Source organism: Bos grunniens, chromosome 4 (assembly GCF_055505025.1).
Source record: "Bos grunniens cultivar Pamir isolate PY7600 chromosome 4, Bosgru_T2T1.0, whole genome shotgun sequence".
Classification (NCBI taxonomy): domain Eukaryota; kingdom Metazoa; phylum Chordata; class Mammalia; order Artiodactyla; family Bovidae; genus Bos; species Bos grunniens.
The window spans coordinates 64,667,275-64,688,106 of NC_141168.1; the positions used below are offsets into that span (position 1 = coordinate 64,667,275).

Below are 20,832 nucleotides of genomic sequence, written 5' to 3' on the forward strand. Positions count from 1 at the left end.
TCTAAAGTCACAGTTAACTTAATCAGGAGATTGGCATTATCTGGGGCTTTGGTTAAAATTCATTTTATAGTCTCTTTTAAGAGAATTCATTCATTCATTGATTTACTGTGTTTGCAACTCATTGCAGTACTCTTGCCTGGAAAATCCCATGGACAGAGGAGCCTGGTAGGCTGTAGTCCATGGGGTTGCAAAGAGTCAGACATGGCTGAGCAACTTCACTTTTCACTTTCACTTTATGTGAGTTGGGAAGATGCCCTGGAAAAAGAAATGGCAACTCACTCCAGTATTCTTGCCTGGGAAATCCTGTGGACAAAGCAGCCTGGCAGATGACAGTCCCTGGGATTGCAAACAGTCGGACATGACTGAGTGACTAGCACTTTCTTTTCAATTTATGTGCAAGGTTACTGTGTTAAGCCCCTGAGTTAAAGCAGAGAATAACAGAATTTGAACATGTGTCCTCCTGAAGTACTCACTAGTACACGGTTTAGAAAATTATAATGGTTAGGAAGATTGTTATAATGACCCTCGGGCAAGTTACTAAAGTGATTAACTTAATTCTTTTGCAATTCTCTAATCCTTTCTTAAAGTTCTCAACTATTATTAAAGCCTAAAGAAAACCTGGTTTTTAGACACAGACACAAGTTCTCTTCTGATTTTATGATAGAGTAGATTAATTTACTGTGAATTCTGTAAAATATACAGACTTTCTTGGGTTTTCAAAACTATTTCTACCTTTGGGAATATGTATTCAATCTAGAGCTAATGCATAAAAATACCCAGATTCTGGGAAGAACAGGTTTCCCCTCTTAGCAGTCCTTAATGCAAATAAACATTGCCTAAAGGCTTAGAGATTGTGTGAGGAAGACAATGTCATTCTGAAATACCTTACTACTCTACACTCACATTTATAGTTTAAAAGCTCTATGCTATGACCTCTACTGCTACTGGTTTAGATTAAAGTTAACATAGGTAACAATGTTTCTTTGAAGGCTAAAAACCACTGCATTGGCAAACTGAGGTAGAAAAGAATCCAGCTGGCTAAGGTTCTTCAACAACTTATATATTTCAAAGAAGGCTTCCATCGGAGGTTCATATTACATCTATGGTCATGTTAAGACCACACTCTTAATTTTAAAATATTCTCCAGAAGTAAAGCAATTACTCTCATACTTTCTATATCATATTACTCAATTGTTTCCATATTTTTCTTTCACTTATTCAAATATATACTAATTACTGTATGCCAGGTATTTCAAAATTCTCCAAGCCAGGCTTCAGCACTACGTGAACTGTGAACTTCCAGATGTTCAAGCTGGTTTTAGAAGAGGCAGAGGAACCAGAGATCAAATTGCCAACATCTGCTGGATCATCGAAAAAGCAAGAGTTCCAGAAAAACATCTATTTCTGCTTTATTGATTATGCCAAAGCCTTTGACTGTGTGGATCACAATCAACTGAGGAAAATTCTGAAAGAGATGGGAATACCAGACCACCTGACCTGCCTCTTGAGAAACCTATATGTAGGTCAGGAAGCAACAGTTAGAACTGGACATGGAACAACAGACTGGTTCCAAATAGGAAAAGGAGTACATCAAGGCTGTATATTGTCACCCTGTTTATTTAACTTATATGCAGAGTACATCATGAGAAACGCTGGGCTGGAAGAAGCACAAGCTGGAATTAAGATTGCCGGGAGAAATATCAATAACCTCAGATATGCAGATGACACCACCCTTATGGCAGAAAGTGAAGAGGAACTCAAAAGCCTCTTGATGAAAGTGAAAGTGGAGAGTGGAAAAGGTGGCTTTAAGCTCAACATTCAGAAAATGAAGATCATGGCATCTGGCCCCATCACTTCATGGGAAATAGATGGGGAAACAGTGGAAACAGTGCCAGACTTTATTTTTCTGGGCTCCAAAATCACTACAGATGGTGACTGCAGCCATGAAATTAAAAGACTCTTACTCCTTGGAAGGAAAGTTATGACCAACCTAGATAGCATATTCAAAAGCAGAGACATTACTTGGCAACAAAGGTTCGTCTAGTCAAGGCTATGGTTTTTCCTGTGGTCATGTATGGATGTGAGAGTTGGACTGTGAAGAAGGCTGAGTGCCGAAGAATTGATGCTTTTGAACTGTGGTGTTGGAGAAGACTCTTGAGAGTCCCTTGGACTGCAAGGAGATCCAACCAGTCCATTCTGAAGGAGATCAGCCCTGGGATTTCTTTGGAGGGAATGATGCTGAGGCTGAAACTCCAGTACTTTGGCCACCTCATGGGAAGAGTTGACTCATTGGAAAAGATTCTGATGCTGGGAGGGATTGGGGGCAGGAGGAGAAGGAGACGACAGAGGATGAGATGGCTGGATGGCGTCACTGACTCGATGGATGTGAGTCTGAGTGAACCCCGGGAGTGGGTGATGGACAGGGAGGCCTGGCGTGCTGCGATTCACGGGGTCGCAAAGAGTCAGACACGACTGAGCGACTGATCTGATCTGATTTGATGATATAGTTATAAGGCAAAGTTACTAACCTTAAATTTACACAGAAGGAATATAATTTAGGTAACTGCTCTATTAATAAAATATCATGAATTATTTTTACATGCCTTTCTATAAGTACAGCTGAACTGAGAATGGGAAATACACACAATATAATAAATATATAGTACTACATGAGAATTCAGTTCAGTTCAGTTGCTCAGTCGTGTCCAACTCTTGACTACCACTTCAAAAAACATCATAAATAATATATGATTTGGGAACTGAGGTTATCTGTTCACTCCTCCATATACTGTTCTCAATATGACTAATTTGGCTATTATCAGTATAGTAAGAATAAGCATAGTAACAATGTGTTATTAAATTTGGTGCAAGAAAATATTCAGAACTCTGTGTAACACTGGGACTAATCTAAAGATTCCAGCTCTGTCTATGGCAGATCCATGGGTAGGCAGTTTCCATGGGCCAAGTGAAGCAAGGAAATGGGTGAGAATCAGGGAAAAGCCATGCTCTCCAGTGACCAGCAGCCTGTGACTACAATATCTATTGCCTGGTGAAACAGAAGTGGTCAGGCAGGAGTGGGCTGAAACTCAAGGCAGTTGTTTATTGATTACAGGGTTTCAGCTATTTTATCTCTTTTAAACAGCAGCTTCCCCATAAGCTTCATGGTAGAAGGTTTAGAAAGTCAAAGACACTAACCCTCTTCTTCACCATAAATCCTATCTAGGCCTAAGTACTAGATCTCAGAAAAATTTTATATTTCCTTTGTTTCACTTAATTAACAGCAGTCTTCCAATTTACCCATACTTTTGTTTCCCCCTCTTAAATATGCTTTCAAACAATATTACAGCTATACTTTCTCAAAAGAATGAGAGTATAAACAAAGTAGGGAAACTGTTAAATAACACATATGAAGGTATTTAAAAACTGGGATTCATGTTTTCCCCTGCACATGCCATTATCAGTTATACCACTTATTGCACTATTGTCTTCATGAAAATAACTGAAAAATTAAAATAATACTGTGATAAGGAGCTTAGTTATCCATCTTAGTATAATGGGGACAAAGATAAAATTCATTAAACCTGCTTAAAGCCGTGAATTTTCAACCTCCCAGTTTCATACTTACTGGGTATGCAAAAAACAGAAAAGCTAAATTTAAACTGTGTACTCAATTTTAAATTATTAAAGAACATGTAAAACATACTGGAAATATATTATCACCAATGCTGATTAAAACATGAGGTATAATAATATTATTTTTTAAGGGAATGGGAATGAAAGATCTCTTACAACTTTCCAACTTTCTCATATGAATTCACTCGACTCTTTTGAAAAGGAATTACCTGCCCTCAAAGAGTTTATAAGTGTCTACAGGTCCAATGCCACTGAGCACACTGACAATCTAAGTGAAATTAAATCTGTCCCACCTCTTTTCCCTTGCTCTTGTGTATTTTGATGTACCAAAACTTTGAAAAAAAAATTAACACTCCTCCTCAGATAAATCATAAAACAGGGTATACTGATTCTGAAAAGCACAATATCTGTTTTTCTTATACTCAGCAAAAAAGAACTGAATTTAAATTAAAATGCAAATAAGCCAACTACTTTGGTGACTTAATACTGTTAATATTTAAAAATAAGACATGAAAAACAATGGCTTTGCTCTGGGAACACCCTATACTTTTTAACTACCAAGTAAACAACCAAGAGTAATAAATACAGAAATATGAAGCTGAAGAAGTAAACTAAGCCACCTACTACTTTTACATACATTTACCTCCCTTGGTATTATGCTATGTTTTTTAAAACCTTACTTTTCCATGTATCTAGCATAGAGTTAGAAATACAGTAGCATTTAGTAAATATTACTTTTTTGAATGACTGAAAATATACCTGCTTAAATGTTCCGGTTGCTGGGGCTACTTTATACTTCACCCTAGTGGTCACTAGTTTTGCCTTTCAAATACAGACTTTGGGACTGTGTGTAACAAAATTAAAATTACAGTGCAAATTGAAGGTTAAACATTCCACCAGTTAAAATTTGTCTCAACTGACTTTCCCTCTTGATAACTGGCTATGATGCTTCTAAATACGACAATGAAGAATCCAACTATGTTCAATATACCGTATCATGAAATGTACTTTACTTTATCCGAAATCTCTGAAAATCACTATTATATGTTTAAAAGTTAAAATCTGCAGAGTACTATCCTTAACCATGACTTACCACAGCAATATTTTGACACTTTCATATAAAAATGCTATGACAAAGAATGAGTTACACTTATCAAAATGCAAGTGATTTAAAAATGTCAAAGAAAACATAAGTACCATCACCCTCCAACACTCCATATAAAATTATTAAATGAAAAAAAAGTTGGTAAATGTTTTCTAAGATTCAATATCAAAAGAGCAAGTTACTCTAGTTAACTAGAAAAAATGGCATTAACCAACGAAAAATCCATTCTCTGAGTGTAATGAGTGATTTTTAAAATTTTGGACCAGAAAGACTTATCTACAAAAGGAAGAGGGATAAGAACAAAGCTTTCAAGTAAAGCATGTCTTCTGGAGAAGTACTATAGAGGGGATTTTTATTAAGAAAGTGATTTTCCTGGAGATAAGAAGGGGGTGATGATTTAAAACTGCAGCAAAAACAACACAATTTACTCTTCAACCCACTCAATTCTATATATATACATATGCCTTCTGTTCCTTAACTTTAGCCAATTGCCAGCATCTCTCCATTCTCTAATTTAGTTAATGCTGTTGTATTAGCATTAAAAATAAATTCAGTTATATTCTACTTAGGTGATTCAAGATAATAAAAAAAATTATAGACTTAACAAATACAAAATAATACATGTGTTGTAGTCATTTGGGGAAACTCCTGAATTTCCCAAAAGACATTATCCTATCTTAATCTTTTCACTTGCTACCATGGTTCTCTTAAGAACATCTTCTCAATCTGTGTCCAATTAATGATTATCTTTAATTGGATAATCCATACTGAACTATTATGTTCATTATAGTTTCCTTTTCATTCCTATTATACATAAGCACTACCTAAAGTTCCATAACTGAGGTTTCTCTCTTTCCTTCTCTCCTTCTACTATACAGTTTTTCTCCAGACTGATTCAGGTGATATTCTGTATATCCAGATGCTATCACATACTTCCAACAATCAAAATAATCCCAGATGCAGATTATATTTCTATATATATTTTTTGATTTTTAAAATTTTTTCTTAGCCTGAGACTCACATTTTCAATAATATGCAAGATAATAATAATAAATATATCCTGTTGAACTTATTTAACTTAACAAGTATCTATTGAGGACCTTGTATGTGTTGGCACTATGCTAGGAGCTGAGGTGCAAGGCAGATGTGGACCTTACCTTCACAGGGTTTACAAAGTGGTCTAAAAGGAAAGGTAAACCATAAACAGAATAAGAAAAATACAATGCGTTGGAGCAGGGGTTTTCAAACTTTTTGGTCTCAGAATCCCTTTCCACTCTTAAAAAAAAGATCTCAAAGAACTTTTGTTCATACAGGTTATATAAATTGATGTTTACTGTATAAAACAAGCTGAGAAAAAAATTTTTTATTTAAAAAACAGCAAAATAAAAATCATCATAGGTTAACATACATAGTATTTTTGAAAAAAAATTCTACTTTCCAAAATAAAAATGTTAATGAGAAAAGTGACATTGTTTAACATTTTTTGTTGTTGTTGTTGCAAATCTGGCTAAACAGATAATAGCTAATCATGCCATGATGTTTCAGTTTGCCTTTTGTGTACTTCCCATTTCATCATATGACATAATAGATAATTACTCAAGAGTTACGTTGAATATGATTTATAATTTTTATTGTCTCATCACCAACAATCTTAAATTGAAACTGGCCTTTTTTTAAAAAAAAAAGTGGGTTCATGATGAAGAATACAATGACTATTAATATAACTTGGTTTCACTGCCTTGATCGTGCTTAGATGCCAGTAATTTTATCTACCACTTCTTCTGAACTATCAGTACAAACAGCAACATAGTAAAAAAGGCAAATACTATTTTAATATTAACATGAAATACTTTGAACTCACAGACCTCCCCAAAAGGGCTTCAGAGACTCCTAGAGATCCATGGATCATACTTTGAGATCTGCTGTTAGTTAGAGAAGTATGTAGTTTTGTTGATGATACCGAACCTAGGAGTAAAGGAAGTTCTTCCTCAGAGTGTTGAATGTTTAAGACTATATAAGGATTAAAAGGAAATTATGCAGGTTGAAGGGGTTAAATGCTGGCTTGTGAGAGGGATATTCTAGGCAGAAGGAAAAACACCAGGCAGAAGCTAGAATTTTATATGAATAAAAGGAAGATCAGTATTATTGAGTCATATAGTTAAAAAGAAAAGGTACCAAGGAAATGAGGGATGCAAAGCTCAATAATGAAGGATAATGAAGGATTTTTTATGTTATGCCAAGGAACCTGCATTCTATCTCAGAGCAAAAGAAAATCCCTGAATGGTTAGGAGAGTTTGCCAAGTGAGCATCAGGTTTATGTTTCAGATAAAATTCTCAGGTTGAACTGTGGATAATGAACTTCAGTAAAACTGGAAATAGGAGTCTATTGTAATTGCCCTGGTGGGAGAAGAGGACACAGAGGGGTAGACAGACTGAAATGATATTGATAACTTGGAAACAATAATAGGACTTGGTGATAAACTAGATGTGCGAAGTGAGATAGGGAAGGAGTCAAGAATAAATCTTTAAGTTTCAAGCTTTGGCATACAGACGCATTTAATGAAAAAGGGAACACTGGAAGAGGAACAAATTCAGTAGTAAAGGGGAAAATATTAGCTTGCTCATGATACAAAGGTATCTCACAGGCTTTGTCAACAATAGGTAAACAACTCCATTGAAGTAACTCATTGATACAGAGAACTGTTAAACTTGCACTGTGCTGTGCTTAGTCACTCAGTCATGTACAACTCTTTGTGACCCCATGGACTGCAGCCCACCAGGCTCCTCTGTCCATGCAGATTCTCCAGGCAAGAATGCCAGAGTGGCTTGCCCTGCCCTCCTCCAGGGGATTTTCCCTACCCAGGAATCGAACCAGGGTCTTCTGCATTGCAGGCAGAATCTTTACCAGCTGAGCTATGAGGGAAGCCTTGAGATAGAGAAGGAGTCAAGTAAAAAATCTTCAAGTTTCTAGCTTAGGCATACAAACACATTTAATGAACCAGGGAATACTGGAAGAGGAACAAATTTGGGTGATTCAGTAGAAAAGGGGAGAATATTAGCTTGCTCACGATATAAAGGTATCTCACAGGCAAAAATACAACCAGAGAAGTTTAGCAGGCACCTAGATATGTGAAGATCAGATCAGAGCTCTGAACTGGAAATACAGATTTGGTATCATCAGCATATACATGGGTAACCAAAATCATGGAAGTAAATTAAGCTGCCAGGGGATGATATGAAAATGAAGAGTAGAGAACACAGGAACCACATTTAAAAGGGAAAAAAGGGTATGCGCTGCTATTAGGTTGTGAAAAAGTAACTGTGCTTTTGGATGAAAAAGTAATTGTGCTTCTGGACTGTGAATTTTAGATCATTATAACTAGACTCAAACACATCTTTACTAATCAAAATAGGAACAATTACAGTCAACTAATTTTTGCCAATGAGAAATAAGTTTATTCCTACAACATAAAAATCTGTACTCTGGGATTCAGTGAACTCTTGGAAAGCATTCTGCTGGTTCTGGAAGCATGTTCCCTGCAAAAAGTTGTTGAGATGGTTGAAGAAGTGATAGTCAGCTGACGAGAAGTCAGGTGAATATGGAGGATGAGGCAAAACTTCATAGCCCGATTTGTTCAACTTTTGAAGCGCTGGTTGTTGTCAGGTGGTTGGGCATGGTCATGGAGAAGAATGGGGCCCTTTTTGTTGACCAAAGTTGGCTGCAAGCTTTGCAGTTTTTGATGCATCTCATTCATTTGCTGAACACACTTCTCAGATGTAATTGCTTCACTGGGATTCAGAAAACTGTAGTGAGTCACATGGGCAGGAGACCACTACACAGTGACCCTGATTTTTTTTTTGGTGCAAGTTTAGCTTTGGGAAGGGATTTGGAGCAGCTTCTCGGTCTGACGACTGAGCTGGTTGTTGCCGGGTTGTTGTATAAAATCCACTTTTCATTGCATGTCACAATCCAATCATTGTTGCTGCACAAAATAAGAGAAGATGACACTTCAAAATGACAACTTTTTTGGATTGCAGTCACTTATCAAGCTTTTTCACATTTCCAATTTGCTTCAAATGAGGAATGACTGTAGAAAGGTTGACGCTGAGTTCTTCGGCAACTTCTCATGTAGTTGCTTCGATGATTCTCTCAATTGTTTGTTGTCAATTTCCAGTAGATGACCACTTCGCATCTCATCTTCAAGGCTGTCATCTCCTTTGCAAAACTTCTTGAACTACCACTGCACTGTACGTTTGTTCGTTAGCAGTTCCTGGGCCAAACGTGCTGTTGATGTTGTGAGTTGTCTCCACTGCTTTACAACCCATTTTGAACTCTAATAAGAAAATCACTGGAATTTGCTTTTTGTCTAACATCATTTCCCTAGTCTAAAATAAATATAAAATAAACAGCAAGTAATAAATCATTAGCAAAAAAACATAAAGTGAGAAATGTGAATTAAAATGACATATAACATAACCACATTTATTTAAGAATGTATTCCAATATCACACAGCAAAGTTCAACAATGCAAAACCACAATTACTTTTACACCAATCTAATATTAAAAATGGACAAGAAATGGACTGATACAAGGACATGTCCTTATATAGTACATGTATTAAGATGAAGACTTTTTTTTTTAAAAGATGAAAAGGAGAAATGGAAGAGGTTGTTAATAACCACTAAATTATCATTAAGAACCATAAAACAGGTAATAGGACATGTCTCTGTCACCCCCATAAAGTGAATAACATTCACTGATATTTTAGGATGAGTTTTACTAGGCTTTAGGTAACTCATTCAGAGAAGGCAATGGCACCCCACTCCAGTGGAAAATCCCATGGATGGAGGAGCCTGGAAGGCTGCAGTCCATGGGATCGCTGAGGGTCGGACACGACTGAGCAACTTCCCTTTCACTTTTCACTTTCATGCACTGGAGAAGGACATGGCAATCCACTCCAGTGTTCTTGCCTGGAGAATCCCAGGGACAGGGGAGCCTGGTGGGCTGCTGTCTATGGGGTCGCACAGAGTTGGACACGACTGAAGCAACTTAGCAGCAGCTGCAGCAATAACTCATTAGAGAATGGTAAATTGTTAGTTAAAACACCAAAGACCCTATTTTCTAAATTACTTTTCTGTAATTCTACATAAGTCTAACTAGCTTTATATTTTTATTAGATCAAATTAGATTCAATTCTAATTACTAAGATAATAAACTGTTTTAGATAGTAAATCTTTAATTTACTTTCTATTGAGGGCATAATATACAAACTATAATAAAAATCTTATAAACTGAGTTTAACAGAATCTGGGGGGAATGCTTTATATCTTACCAAGGAAGCACATTTAGTTTAAGAAGCCCTCCAAAAAGAATTTTGGTCATCATTTTTATATACACAGTCATATCCATTTCATCTAAGTTATCAAATTTGTGGGCATAGTTATTTATAATATTCCTATATTATCCTTTTACTGTCCATGGTATCAATAGTCATCGCTTTCTTTCATTTTTAATATTAGTAATTTATCTTTTTTTTCTTGGTAGTTTGACCAGAGGTTTATCAGTTTTACTGCCCTTCAAAGAACCAGCTTTTGGTTCCACTGATTCTCTCTGTGGTTTCCCTGTTTTCAGATTTCATTAATTTCTATTCTAATTTTCAATATTTCTTTTCCTTTTACTTTAGATCTAATTTGGTTTTGTTTTCCTAGTTTCCTATGGTAGAAGCTTATATTACTGATTTTACATCCTTCTTCTTTTCTAATATATGCATTCAATGTTAAAAATTTCCCTCTAAGCCTTCTTTCACTATAGCTCTTCAATTGTGATAAGATGCATTTTCATTTAGTCCAAAGTATCAATATTTAAAAATTTCTACTGAGACTTTTTGACACATATGCTAATTAGAGAGTCTACAAACATTTTGAGCCCTTTAGCTCTCATTGTCTGGAATACCAGACCATCTGACCTGCCTCTTGAGAAATCTGTATGCAGGTCAGGAAGCAACAGTTAGAACTAGACATGGAACAACAGATTGGTTCCAAATAGGAAAAGGAGTATGTCAAGGCTGTATATTGTCACCCTGCTTATTTAACTTATATGCAGAGTACATCATGAGGAACGCTGGACTGGAAGAAGCACAAGCTGGAATCAAGATTGCCAGGAGAAATATCAATAACTTCAGGTATGCAGATGACACCACCCTTATGGCAGAAAGTGAAGAGGAACTAAAAAGCCTCTTGATGAAGGTGAAAGAGGAGAGTGAAAAAGTTGGCTTAAAACTCGACATTCAGAAAACGAAGATCATGGCATCTGGTCCCATCACTTCATGGGAAATAGATGGGGAAACAGTGGAAACAGTGTCAGACTTTATTGTTTTGGGCTCCAAAATCACTGCAGATGGTGACTGCAGCCACGAAATTAAAAGACACTTACTCCTTGGAAGAAAAGTTATGACCAACCTAGATAGCATACTGAAAAGCAGAGACATTACTTTGCCAACAAAGGTCCGTCTAGTCAAGGCTATGGTTTTTCCTGTGGTCATGTATGGATGTGAGAGTTGGACTGGGAAGAAAGCTGAGCGCAGAATTGATGCTTTTGAACTGTGGTGTTGGAGAAGACTCTTGAGAGTCCCTTGGACTGCAAGGAGATCCAACCAGTCCATTCTAAAGGAGATCAGCCCTGGGATTTCTTTGGAGGGAATGATGCTAAAGCTGAAACTCCAGTACTTTGGCCACCTCATGCGAAGAGTTGACTCATTGGAAAAGACTCTGATGCTGGGAGGGATTGGGGGCAGGAGGAGAAGGGGACGACAGAGGATGAGATGGCTGGATGGCATCACTGACTCGATGGACTTGAGTCTGAGTGAACTCCGGGAGTTGGTGACAGACAGGGAGGCCTGGAGTGCTGTGATTCATGGGGTCGCAAAGAGTCAGACACGACTGAGTGACTGAACTGAACTGAGCTCTCACTGTTATTGATTTATAGTTTAATTCTATTGTGGTTTGAGAGAATATCTTCTATAACTCAAATCTTTCTAAATTTGTTAAGGTGTGTTTTACAGTCCAGAATATGGTTTATTTGGTAAATGTTTTGAAAAAAAAATCAAACTTTTTAAAAGGCATCAAAGTACTTATTTCATATCATTTACAAGTATATATGTACAAGATGAAGGAGGGTTGGGACACAGCTATTTTACTATTAGAAAGAATGGCAGTAATTGGGGCTTGGGATAAAACTCAAAAAGTAACATCTCAATTCTGAGCTATAGATGCTATTTTAAAAGTGACTCCTCATTTTCACTTTTCACTTTCATGCATTGGAGAAGGAAATGGCAACCCACTCCAGTATTCTTGCCTGGATAATCCCAGGGACAGAGGAGCCTGTTGGGCTGCAGTCTACAGGGTGGCACAGAGTAGGACACGACTGACGCAACTTAGCAGCAGCAGCAATAAAAAATTTTTGGTCTTCATAAAATGTAAGTGAAAAAAGACCAAAGGTATTTTTGCTATGTGAGAACTTATCTGAACCCAGAAATCAAAATGATTTTATTTTGGGATAAGACCAGGAAAAAGATAATCTTTGCTATCTACATTTGCAAGTAGCACAGTGATAAAGAATCCACCTACTAATGCAGGAGATTCAAGGGATTCGGGTTCAATCCCTAGGTGGGGAAATTTCGAGGAGGAAATCCCAACCCATTCCAGTATTCTTGCCTGGAAAATTCCATGGACAGAGGAGCCTGGCTATAATCCATGGAGTCACAAAGAATTAGACATGACTGAGCACATCTACGCTTGCTATGCAAAATCACAAGTTAAACAGATTCAGATAGCAATAAACACATATCACCTATATAATATCTATAAATAGAGTAAACATCTGACCTTTGACTATTTCATTTACCTCTCTGCAAGTGTTATGTACAAGAGAGCAGAGATTCTCTTTGGGAAAACTGAGCATTATTTTGTACTGAGGATCACTTTATATTTAGATGCATACAGTGGTAGATTATTTATGATAAAGTATAATGCAGAATGATTGTTTCAATAGCATAGCAAGAGCAGTTTACATAAAAATTTTTATATTATATGGTCTCTATTGTGTAAGAAATGAGGCCTATTAAAAGGACTGGAAAGAAATATACCTAAATGTAACCAGAATTAAGTAATAATTTTTCCACATTTTCACACTGTTATCTTATTTAATTTGTAGTCAGAAAAATATACAATAATTACTTTAATACAACTTGAGAAGTACTGTAATAGAGCTATAAAAAGGTTTGCTATTGGTACCAGAGTATCAATTCTTTTGAGATGTTCAAGTTAAATTCTGAAAGGGAAGATATTTCAAATATATCCTAATGTAATATAGCAATAGTTGATCAGAAAAAGGATATACTGCACTTGCAACTGCCAGTGAGACCAAGCATATACCACTAGGGAAATTTACATAGTTCCATGGTACTAGAATACAAGCTGCAGTAAGAGTAAGAGGAATAGGAAGAATAAGTATACTTGAACATACTGGGGCCAGATGCTGTATGAAATAGTTTCTAGAATGAAGAAAATCTAAACCTAGCCATCTTAGGCTAAGATGTTTCAATGCTTAACTTCAATATTTAAACCATTGATAGTTAAACAATGACATTAATAGTTAAACAATAACATATAAACAATCATATTTCTTTTAAGTACTTAAAATACTCTTTTTCCTTTAAAATTAAACCAGATACTGAAATTTGACTATAGCAAGGGAGAGGCTGGCAAATACACTCTTCAAGAAACAACTATAACAAAGAACACAATCATGAAAAACAACCATTTGAGGGCTCGAACATACACAAGCATGTTGCTAAGTGTTAATTCATGAAAACTAGCTGAATCTTGGTTAACAACAGTGGGGATTTGTGGTGCCTTTGCCTGAAGCCACCCTCATTACCTTCACCCTTTTCTCAGTTGGTATGGAAATTCTTTGAGGATAGGGCTGGCTGTGAAAAAAAGCAACTTCACTTCTGGAAAGGGTTAAAGGGATTTTGAGTAAACAGTGAAAAACACACACAGAATTAAGTAGCAAACTCGGTAAGGAACAAACAGGGAATGTAAGCATCTATGCTAGCTTCAGGTTGCAGTTTTGGTTGGCCTGAACTGTAGACTGGAAGGCTGGTCAGAAATTTAGAAATTCCGCAAAGATTCCGGAAATGAGAGAGACACAGAAGGGCTACAGAAACTCTTCACATAGCCTTGGCTGATTGGGAGGCTAAATGAACATGTACGGGAGACCCATGAGGGCCTGACGGAAAGCAGAAGGTGAGGCAGACTTGAACACTGCCTTAATTTTAAATGTACTCCCAAATCAACACACATCCACTGGCAAAGGCTGGAGGCCTCACAGGTTTAGAGAGGTATTTGAGCACAACTTCTGATTTATCATTGACCCCTAATCTGTCTAGACACAGTTGCAACCCTAGCAAACCAGCCTAAAAAATTAAAAATAATAATGTACAAACTACCAGGGAAACAGATCCCACAAACTAAGTACAGGCAGACTACTAAAAAAACCATCACTACCCATCTTCCTTGAGGGAAAAATCCAAACAAGAGTTCCAAAACAAATGATCAAAAATACACTGGACAGTTTTCAACAAAAAGTGATGAGACATGCAGGAAAAACAGGAAAGTGTAATCCAAATTCTAGAATAACGGCAGTAAATAGAAAGATTCTGAGTGAGCCCAAATGTTGTATTTAGCCAAGACCTCAAATCAGCTATTATAGAAATGCGCAAAAAATTCAAAGAAACCATGTTTAAAGAATTAAAGGAAAATATGACAATGTAACAAACAGCGTTATCTCAACAATGAAACAGAGCCTGTAATAAAGAACCATATAAAAATGCTAAGATTCATATTTTCCATATGTACCTGGTTTTTTGGTAGTTGTGTGACTATATCATTTCTTTTTTTTTTGCCACATCATGTGGAATGTGGGATCTTAGTTCCCCAACCAGGGATTGAACCCATGTCCCTTGTGTTGGAAGCGCAAAGACTTAACCACTGGACCATGAATGAAGTCCCTATAATTTCTTACACTGGTCAATATTTTTAAAATACTTAAGAATGAATACTTGAGGTATAAGCTGTTTAGCAACTCATTATGCTTTATAAGCTTTGTAGTAACCTTTGAATAAAGGTAAAGATCTTTTCCTACAGAATTAATCAAACATATTTTAATTTTTTTAGTGAAATTGTTTATACCTAACTGGGCTTTCCTGGTGGCTCAGATAGTAAAGAATCCACCTGCAGTGTGGGAGACCTGGGTCCAATCCCTGAGTTGAGAAGATCCCCTGGAGGAGGGCATGGCAACCCACTCCAGTATTCTTGTCTGGAGAATCCCCACGGACAGAGGAGCCTGGTGGGCTACAGTCCATGGGATCACAAAGAATCAGACAAGACAGAGTGACTAAGCAAAAAAAAAAAATACCCAACTAGATATTTCAACATGGTACAAAATCAAAATAACCAAAGGAAATGTTATGTTGATAATCACAGGTGTGTAACTGTTTTAAGAGTTTAGTTTAATTTCCATGGTTAGCCTTCACTGTCTGTCAGGAATGTTTCTAGAATTATTTTAAGGGAGTAATAAAATATTACTTGATTCCACAAACTTATTCTGATACTACAATATAAAAATAATTTTAATACTATTAGTAATTAATTGCACTGAACACACAGTGAAATACTATTTAGTCATAAGAAAGGGGGAGATCTTGCCATTTTCGAGAATACAGATGGACCTTGGTCATTACACTAACTGAAGTCAGACATGAAAAGACAAATACTATATGATCTTCTATGTAGAATCAAAGAAAATCAAACTGATAGGAACAGAAATCGGATTTGTGATTGTCAGAGCTAAGGATTTGAAGATAGGAGATTGGGTGAAAGGTATTTTCAATTAAGTTCTAGAGATATAATGTCCAGTGTGGTGACTATAGTTAACAATACTATATTGAATATTTGATAACTGATATTAATAAAAGTTCTCATAAAGAAAAAAGGGTAATTAGGTGAGGTATGGTTAACTAAACTCACTGTGGTAATCTTTTTACATTATATACATATTAAATCATTTTGTTGTATGTCTTAAACAATGTTGTATGTCGACTGGTGGTGGTGGTTTAGTCGCTAAGTCATGTCTGACTCTTGCAACATCATGGACTATAGCCTGCCAGGCTCCTTTGTCTGTGAGATTTCCCAGGCAAAAATACTGGAGTTGGTTGCTTTTTCCTTTTCCATGGGATCTCCCAGACCCAGGGGTTGAACCCACATTTCTCCTGCATTGCAGGTGGATTCTTTACCATTGAGCCACCACGGAAGCCCCTATATGTCGATTATATCTCAATAAAACTGGGAAAATACTCATGTATTTATTAAATAAAATTTGTGCCTATATGCATATGTATTACCAGCAGGCAGGTTTTTATATTGACAATAAAATAATGGCAATTAATTCTATTAGAAATCTACGTGTTCGTCACTCAATCATGTCCAACTCTTTGTAACTCCATGGACTGCCAAGCTCTTCTGTCCATGGACTTCTCCAGGCAAGAATACTGGAGTGGGTAGACATTCCCTTCTCCAGGGCATCTTCCCAACCCAGGAATCGAAGCTGGGTCTCCTGCATTGCAGGCAGATTCTTTACCAGCTGAACCACCACAGAAGCCTGATCATCATCATCATCATCATCATCTTCTATCAATTCTTTATTTGTGCTTTCTTTGTTAGTGGACAGCCACTTTAAATTTAATTTAATTGGATTTTGCTGTTTTCATATTTTGTATTACCATAAATATAATTATTATAACATTTAATGAATGATTCTTTCTCATTTTTAGTAAGACCAATCTATGCTATGGAACTATTAGTTTCCCAGATGTCCCTTAAAAGTTTATGCTACTTTCCTATGTAATAGTATTACAAATTTACATTTCTCAAACTAACACTACCAGAGAAGCAAACTGCCCACTACCTGTTGTAAACCATTATTTTACATTATTAACACAGATATACTTACTCAGTTATAAATTCAGGGTTTGTAAAGCTGAGGTTGGTTAAATGACCTTCAAGTTTAGAAGATTCATGCGTATTTAAGGCTGGAGTGGTCTTAGTGCCGAGTATAGCTCTTTTCTCATCTTTTTCAAGTGCTTTTCTCTTCCCACCATTTTGGAAATATTCTCTGCACACACTACAATGCAAAATAAAGTTATATTTTAAACAACAGTATGGATATAAAATAAAAATGGACAAATATTACCCTTTATTAATAAAAATGGGAAATTTTCAAATTATAGTTTCATATTTTTAAAATGTCACATAGAGGGTAAGTTTGAGTACCTGTAGCACTTTCAAATTTTTTACCATACAACAAAGCAAGATCATAGATTATGTTTAATAAATTAGAAGTTTCTTTTCAGAAGCACAATACCTATATGTTTTGCTGAACTTTATTCTTAGCTAAAACATAAGTTCCTCCAGAAAAGCTTAGATAACTCTGCTATTCAGTGACACATTCAAGAAGAACAGTAGTCACTGTTTAATTCTGAGCCAGCTCTGCTGGTAGCACAGCTGTTTTTCAGATCCCTCCTAGTTTATAAAAACAAAGGCACAAAATCAGGTTGCCAACATAGAAAGAAGAGCATAAAAATCTAGTTCAGGTAAAAATAGTATCATATTATAAAGGTATACATTCAGAAAGAACAAAGGTTTGAATATAATAGTGATTTTTATAATACCTGGAAATTATTCCTACCCATCAAGAGACCATTACTGTTTGTCCCAATTTTTATAATATAAATGAATATTAAAATGCAGATTTTTCAAGATATGTTGGAAAATATAAGCCCACATCAGGTTGTTATCTAGAATCAGACACTAATGACTGGTATTAACATTAAATATTAAACGATTTTCTTCATACCTATTACAATTTTAGAGAAGGAAATGGCAACCCACTCCAGTATTCTTGCTTGGAGAATCCCATGGACAGAGGAGCAGGGCAGGCTACTATCCAAGGGGTTGTAAAGAGCTGGACACAACTGAGTGACTAATACACAATACGATTTTAGGATGAATATAGTAGGGTACCATGCCTGGGTATGTAACAGGGCAATAAATATGAAGCACAGAATCAACTCAAGATATTCACTAGCTATTAAAGACAAGAAACTTACAAGAAAAAAGACTGCTGTGATCTACCTCTGGCCCTTGAGCTTATTATATAACAGGAGACACACAAGTAAACAATTAACTGATATACTTATCAAAGTTTAAAGTGAATGTGAATGGAAGCTAAACAAATCTTTCTTTACAGATCTTAAAGGTGGCTCAGACGGTAAAGCGTCTGCCTACAATGCTGGAGACCCAGGATCAATCCCTGGGTTGGGAAGATCTCCTGGAGAAGGAAATGGCAACCCACTCCAGTATTCTTGCCTGGAAAATCCTATGGACGGAGAAGCCTGGTAGGCTACAGTCCATGGGGTTGCAAAGAGTTGGACATGACTGAGAGACTTCATTTCACTTCACTTCAAATCATTATTATTCCATATAGCTCATTCTTTGAACAAAGATGGACTATTTTTCTCCACAGACACTGACTGATACAGTTCCATAAACACATGGCTAGAGAAGAACTGAAAAAGTACTTTATTATTTTTTTTTAATTTTATTTTATTTTTAAACTTTACATAATTGTATTAGTTTTGCCAAATATCAAAATGAATCCACCACAGGTATACATGTGTTCCCCATCCTAAACCCTCCTCCCTCCTCCCTCCCAATACCATCCCTCTGGGTCGTCCCAGTGCACTAGCCCCAAGCATCCAGTATCGTGCATCGAACCTGGACTGGCAACTCGTTTCTTACATGATATTTTACATGTTTCAATGTCATTCTCCCAAATCTTCCCACCCTCTCCCTCTCCCACAGAGTCCATAAGACTGTTCTATACATCAGTGTCTCTTTTGCTGTCTCGTACACTGGGTTATTGTTACCATCTTTCTAAATTCCATATATATGCGTTAGTATACTGTATTTATGTTTTTCCTTCTGGCTTACTTCACTCTGTATAATAGGCTCCAGTTTCATCCACCTCATTAGAACTGATTCAAATGTATTCTTTTTAATGGCTGAGTAATACTCCATTGTGTATATGTACCACAGCTTTCTTATACATTCATCTGCTGATGGACAACTAGGTTGCTTCCATGTCCTGGCTATTATAAACAGTGCTGCGATGAACATTGGGGTACACGTGTCTCTTTCAATTCTGGTTTCCTCAGTGTGTATGCCCAGCAGTGGGATTGCTGGATCATAAGGCAAGGTGAAAAGACAGCCTTCAGAATGGGAGAAAATAATAGCAAATGAAGCAACCGACAAACAACTAATCTCAAAAATATACAAGCAACTCCTACAGCTCAACTCCAGAAAAATAAATGACCCAATCAAAAAATGGGCCAAAGAACTAAATAGACATTTCTCCAAAGAAGACATACAGATGGCTAACAAACACATGAAAAGATGCTCAACATCACTCATTATCAGGGAAATGCAAATCAAAACCACTATGAGGTACCATTTCACACCAGTCAGAATGGCTGCGATCCAAAAGTCTACAAATAATAAATGCTGGAGAGGGTGTGGAGAAAAGGGAACCCTCTTACACTGTTGGTGGGAATGCAAACTAGTACAGCCACTATGGAGAACAGTGTGGAGATTCCTTAAAAAACTGGAAATAGAACTGCCTTATGAAAAAGTACTTTAAAACTAATTTTTGCAAGTACAACTATGGTGTGTAAGCAAACAATGCCCATTTCTCCTCACACTTAAAAAATACTATTAGCTCAATTTCAGTTTGCCTAAATATCTATTAAAGATGTCTTTAACTGATCCTATGGAGATTTAATTTTAACTCAAATTATATACAAGAGTTGAAACTCATTTATCATTAATCAAACATTTATTAACTACCTATCATGTGCCAGGTACACAGGTGATGGGAAAGCAAATTGAAGAGGACATTGCTGCTTTCAAGGTGCTCAAACTAGTGAAGGAGACATTTATATAATAAAGAAAATACAATTTATAAATATCATCCAGTCTAAAATCAGTAGTATAAAATCTGATTTTAGAAAGATGAGTAGGAATAAATCAGGCTAGGGAGAACATTAGTTAAGGAGGAAAGTCCTTTCCTGGTAGAGAACAGCATGGGCAAAGTCAAGGAAGAGAAAAGCATCATGGATCCTGCAGAGACAGACATAACTTCAAGGCATGTGAAATTTAAAGTGCCAGGCAGAAAACACATTGATGGACTCATAAATGAAAAGGCCCTGAGGCCAAAGAGAGGAATGATAGCTAGGTGACACTTGGAGAGAAGCAAACCTGAGATCATGAAAGACTGACAGGCCAATGTAGGAATGTGGCCTTTAGAAATCTAACCTAATGACAGAAGTGGTTTACTGGTTTCTTGGAGTGGGGGGTAAGGCTGACTACAACGGTATACATTAGAGCTTTTTAGAGTGATGGAAAGTTTTATGTCTTGACATGGTGGTGGTACATAAGTGTAAACAACTATCAGTACTCACTGAACTGTACACTAAAATGGATGTATTTTATTGTATGTTAATTAAACCTCTGTAGGGTTAATTAAATACAGCCTTAAAACCTTGGAATTAATACTAAAAATAATACCTTTATCATATACACAAGGGTAAAAAGATCGCTTACCGTTCTATTAGGTGGAACCATACAGAATTGCTGGTATTCAATAGTGCAAAACTGAACCAAATTTATATGGCTCAATCTCATAATTACCTAGAAGCTGGACTGCAAAATACTTAAAGGGCTAGGATTCCAGATACTCACAGCAATCCTATGTGAGTACACATCTCCAGACACAAGTTCCAAAAAATACACAAATCATTAGGATAAGAGCACACACAGCTCATACCTATGGCATAACTAGGAAACAGGAATAGTACCTAATTATACATGTAATTTGGAGACAAAAATCTGAGGCCAACTGAGTTGGCTTTGAAATTAT

General features: G+C 36.4%; 1 protein-coding gene across 10 annotated transcripts in view; it reads right to left on the reverse strand.

Annotated features, from left to right (window-relative positions):
• Nucleotides 1–20,832, reverse strand: part of SAMTOR (S-adenosylmethionine sensor upstream of mTORC1) — an 87,807-nt gene that overhangs the window by 36,838 nt on the left and 30,137 nt on the right. For 5 of the 10 annotated variants that reach the window (XM_086396640.1, XM_086396633.1, XM_086396631.1 and 2 more), the window contains exon 3: nucleotides 16,810–16,980. In XM_086396640.1, coding sequence (XP_086252766.1) covers nucleotides 16,810–16,980 — 171 coding nt within the window. Of the gene's footprint in view, nucleotides 1–6,086; nucleotides 9,125–9,774; nucleotides 9,812–16,809; nucleotides 16,981–20,832 lie in introns of those variants that run through there. The other 5 variants (XM_086396635.1, XM_086396639.1, XM_086396632.1 and 2 more) reach the window with 5 other exon arrangements.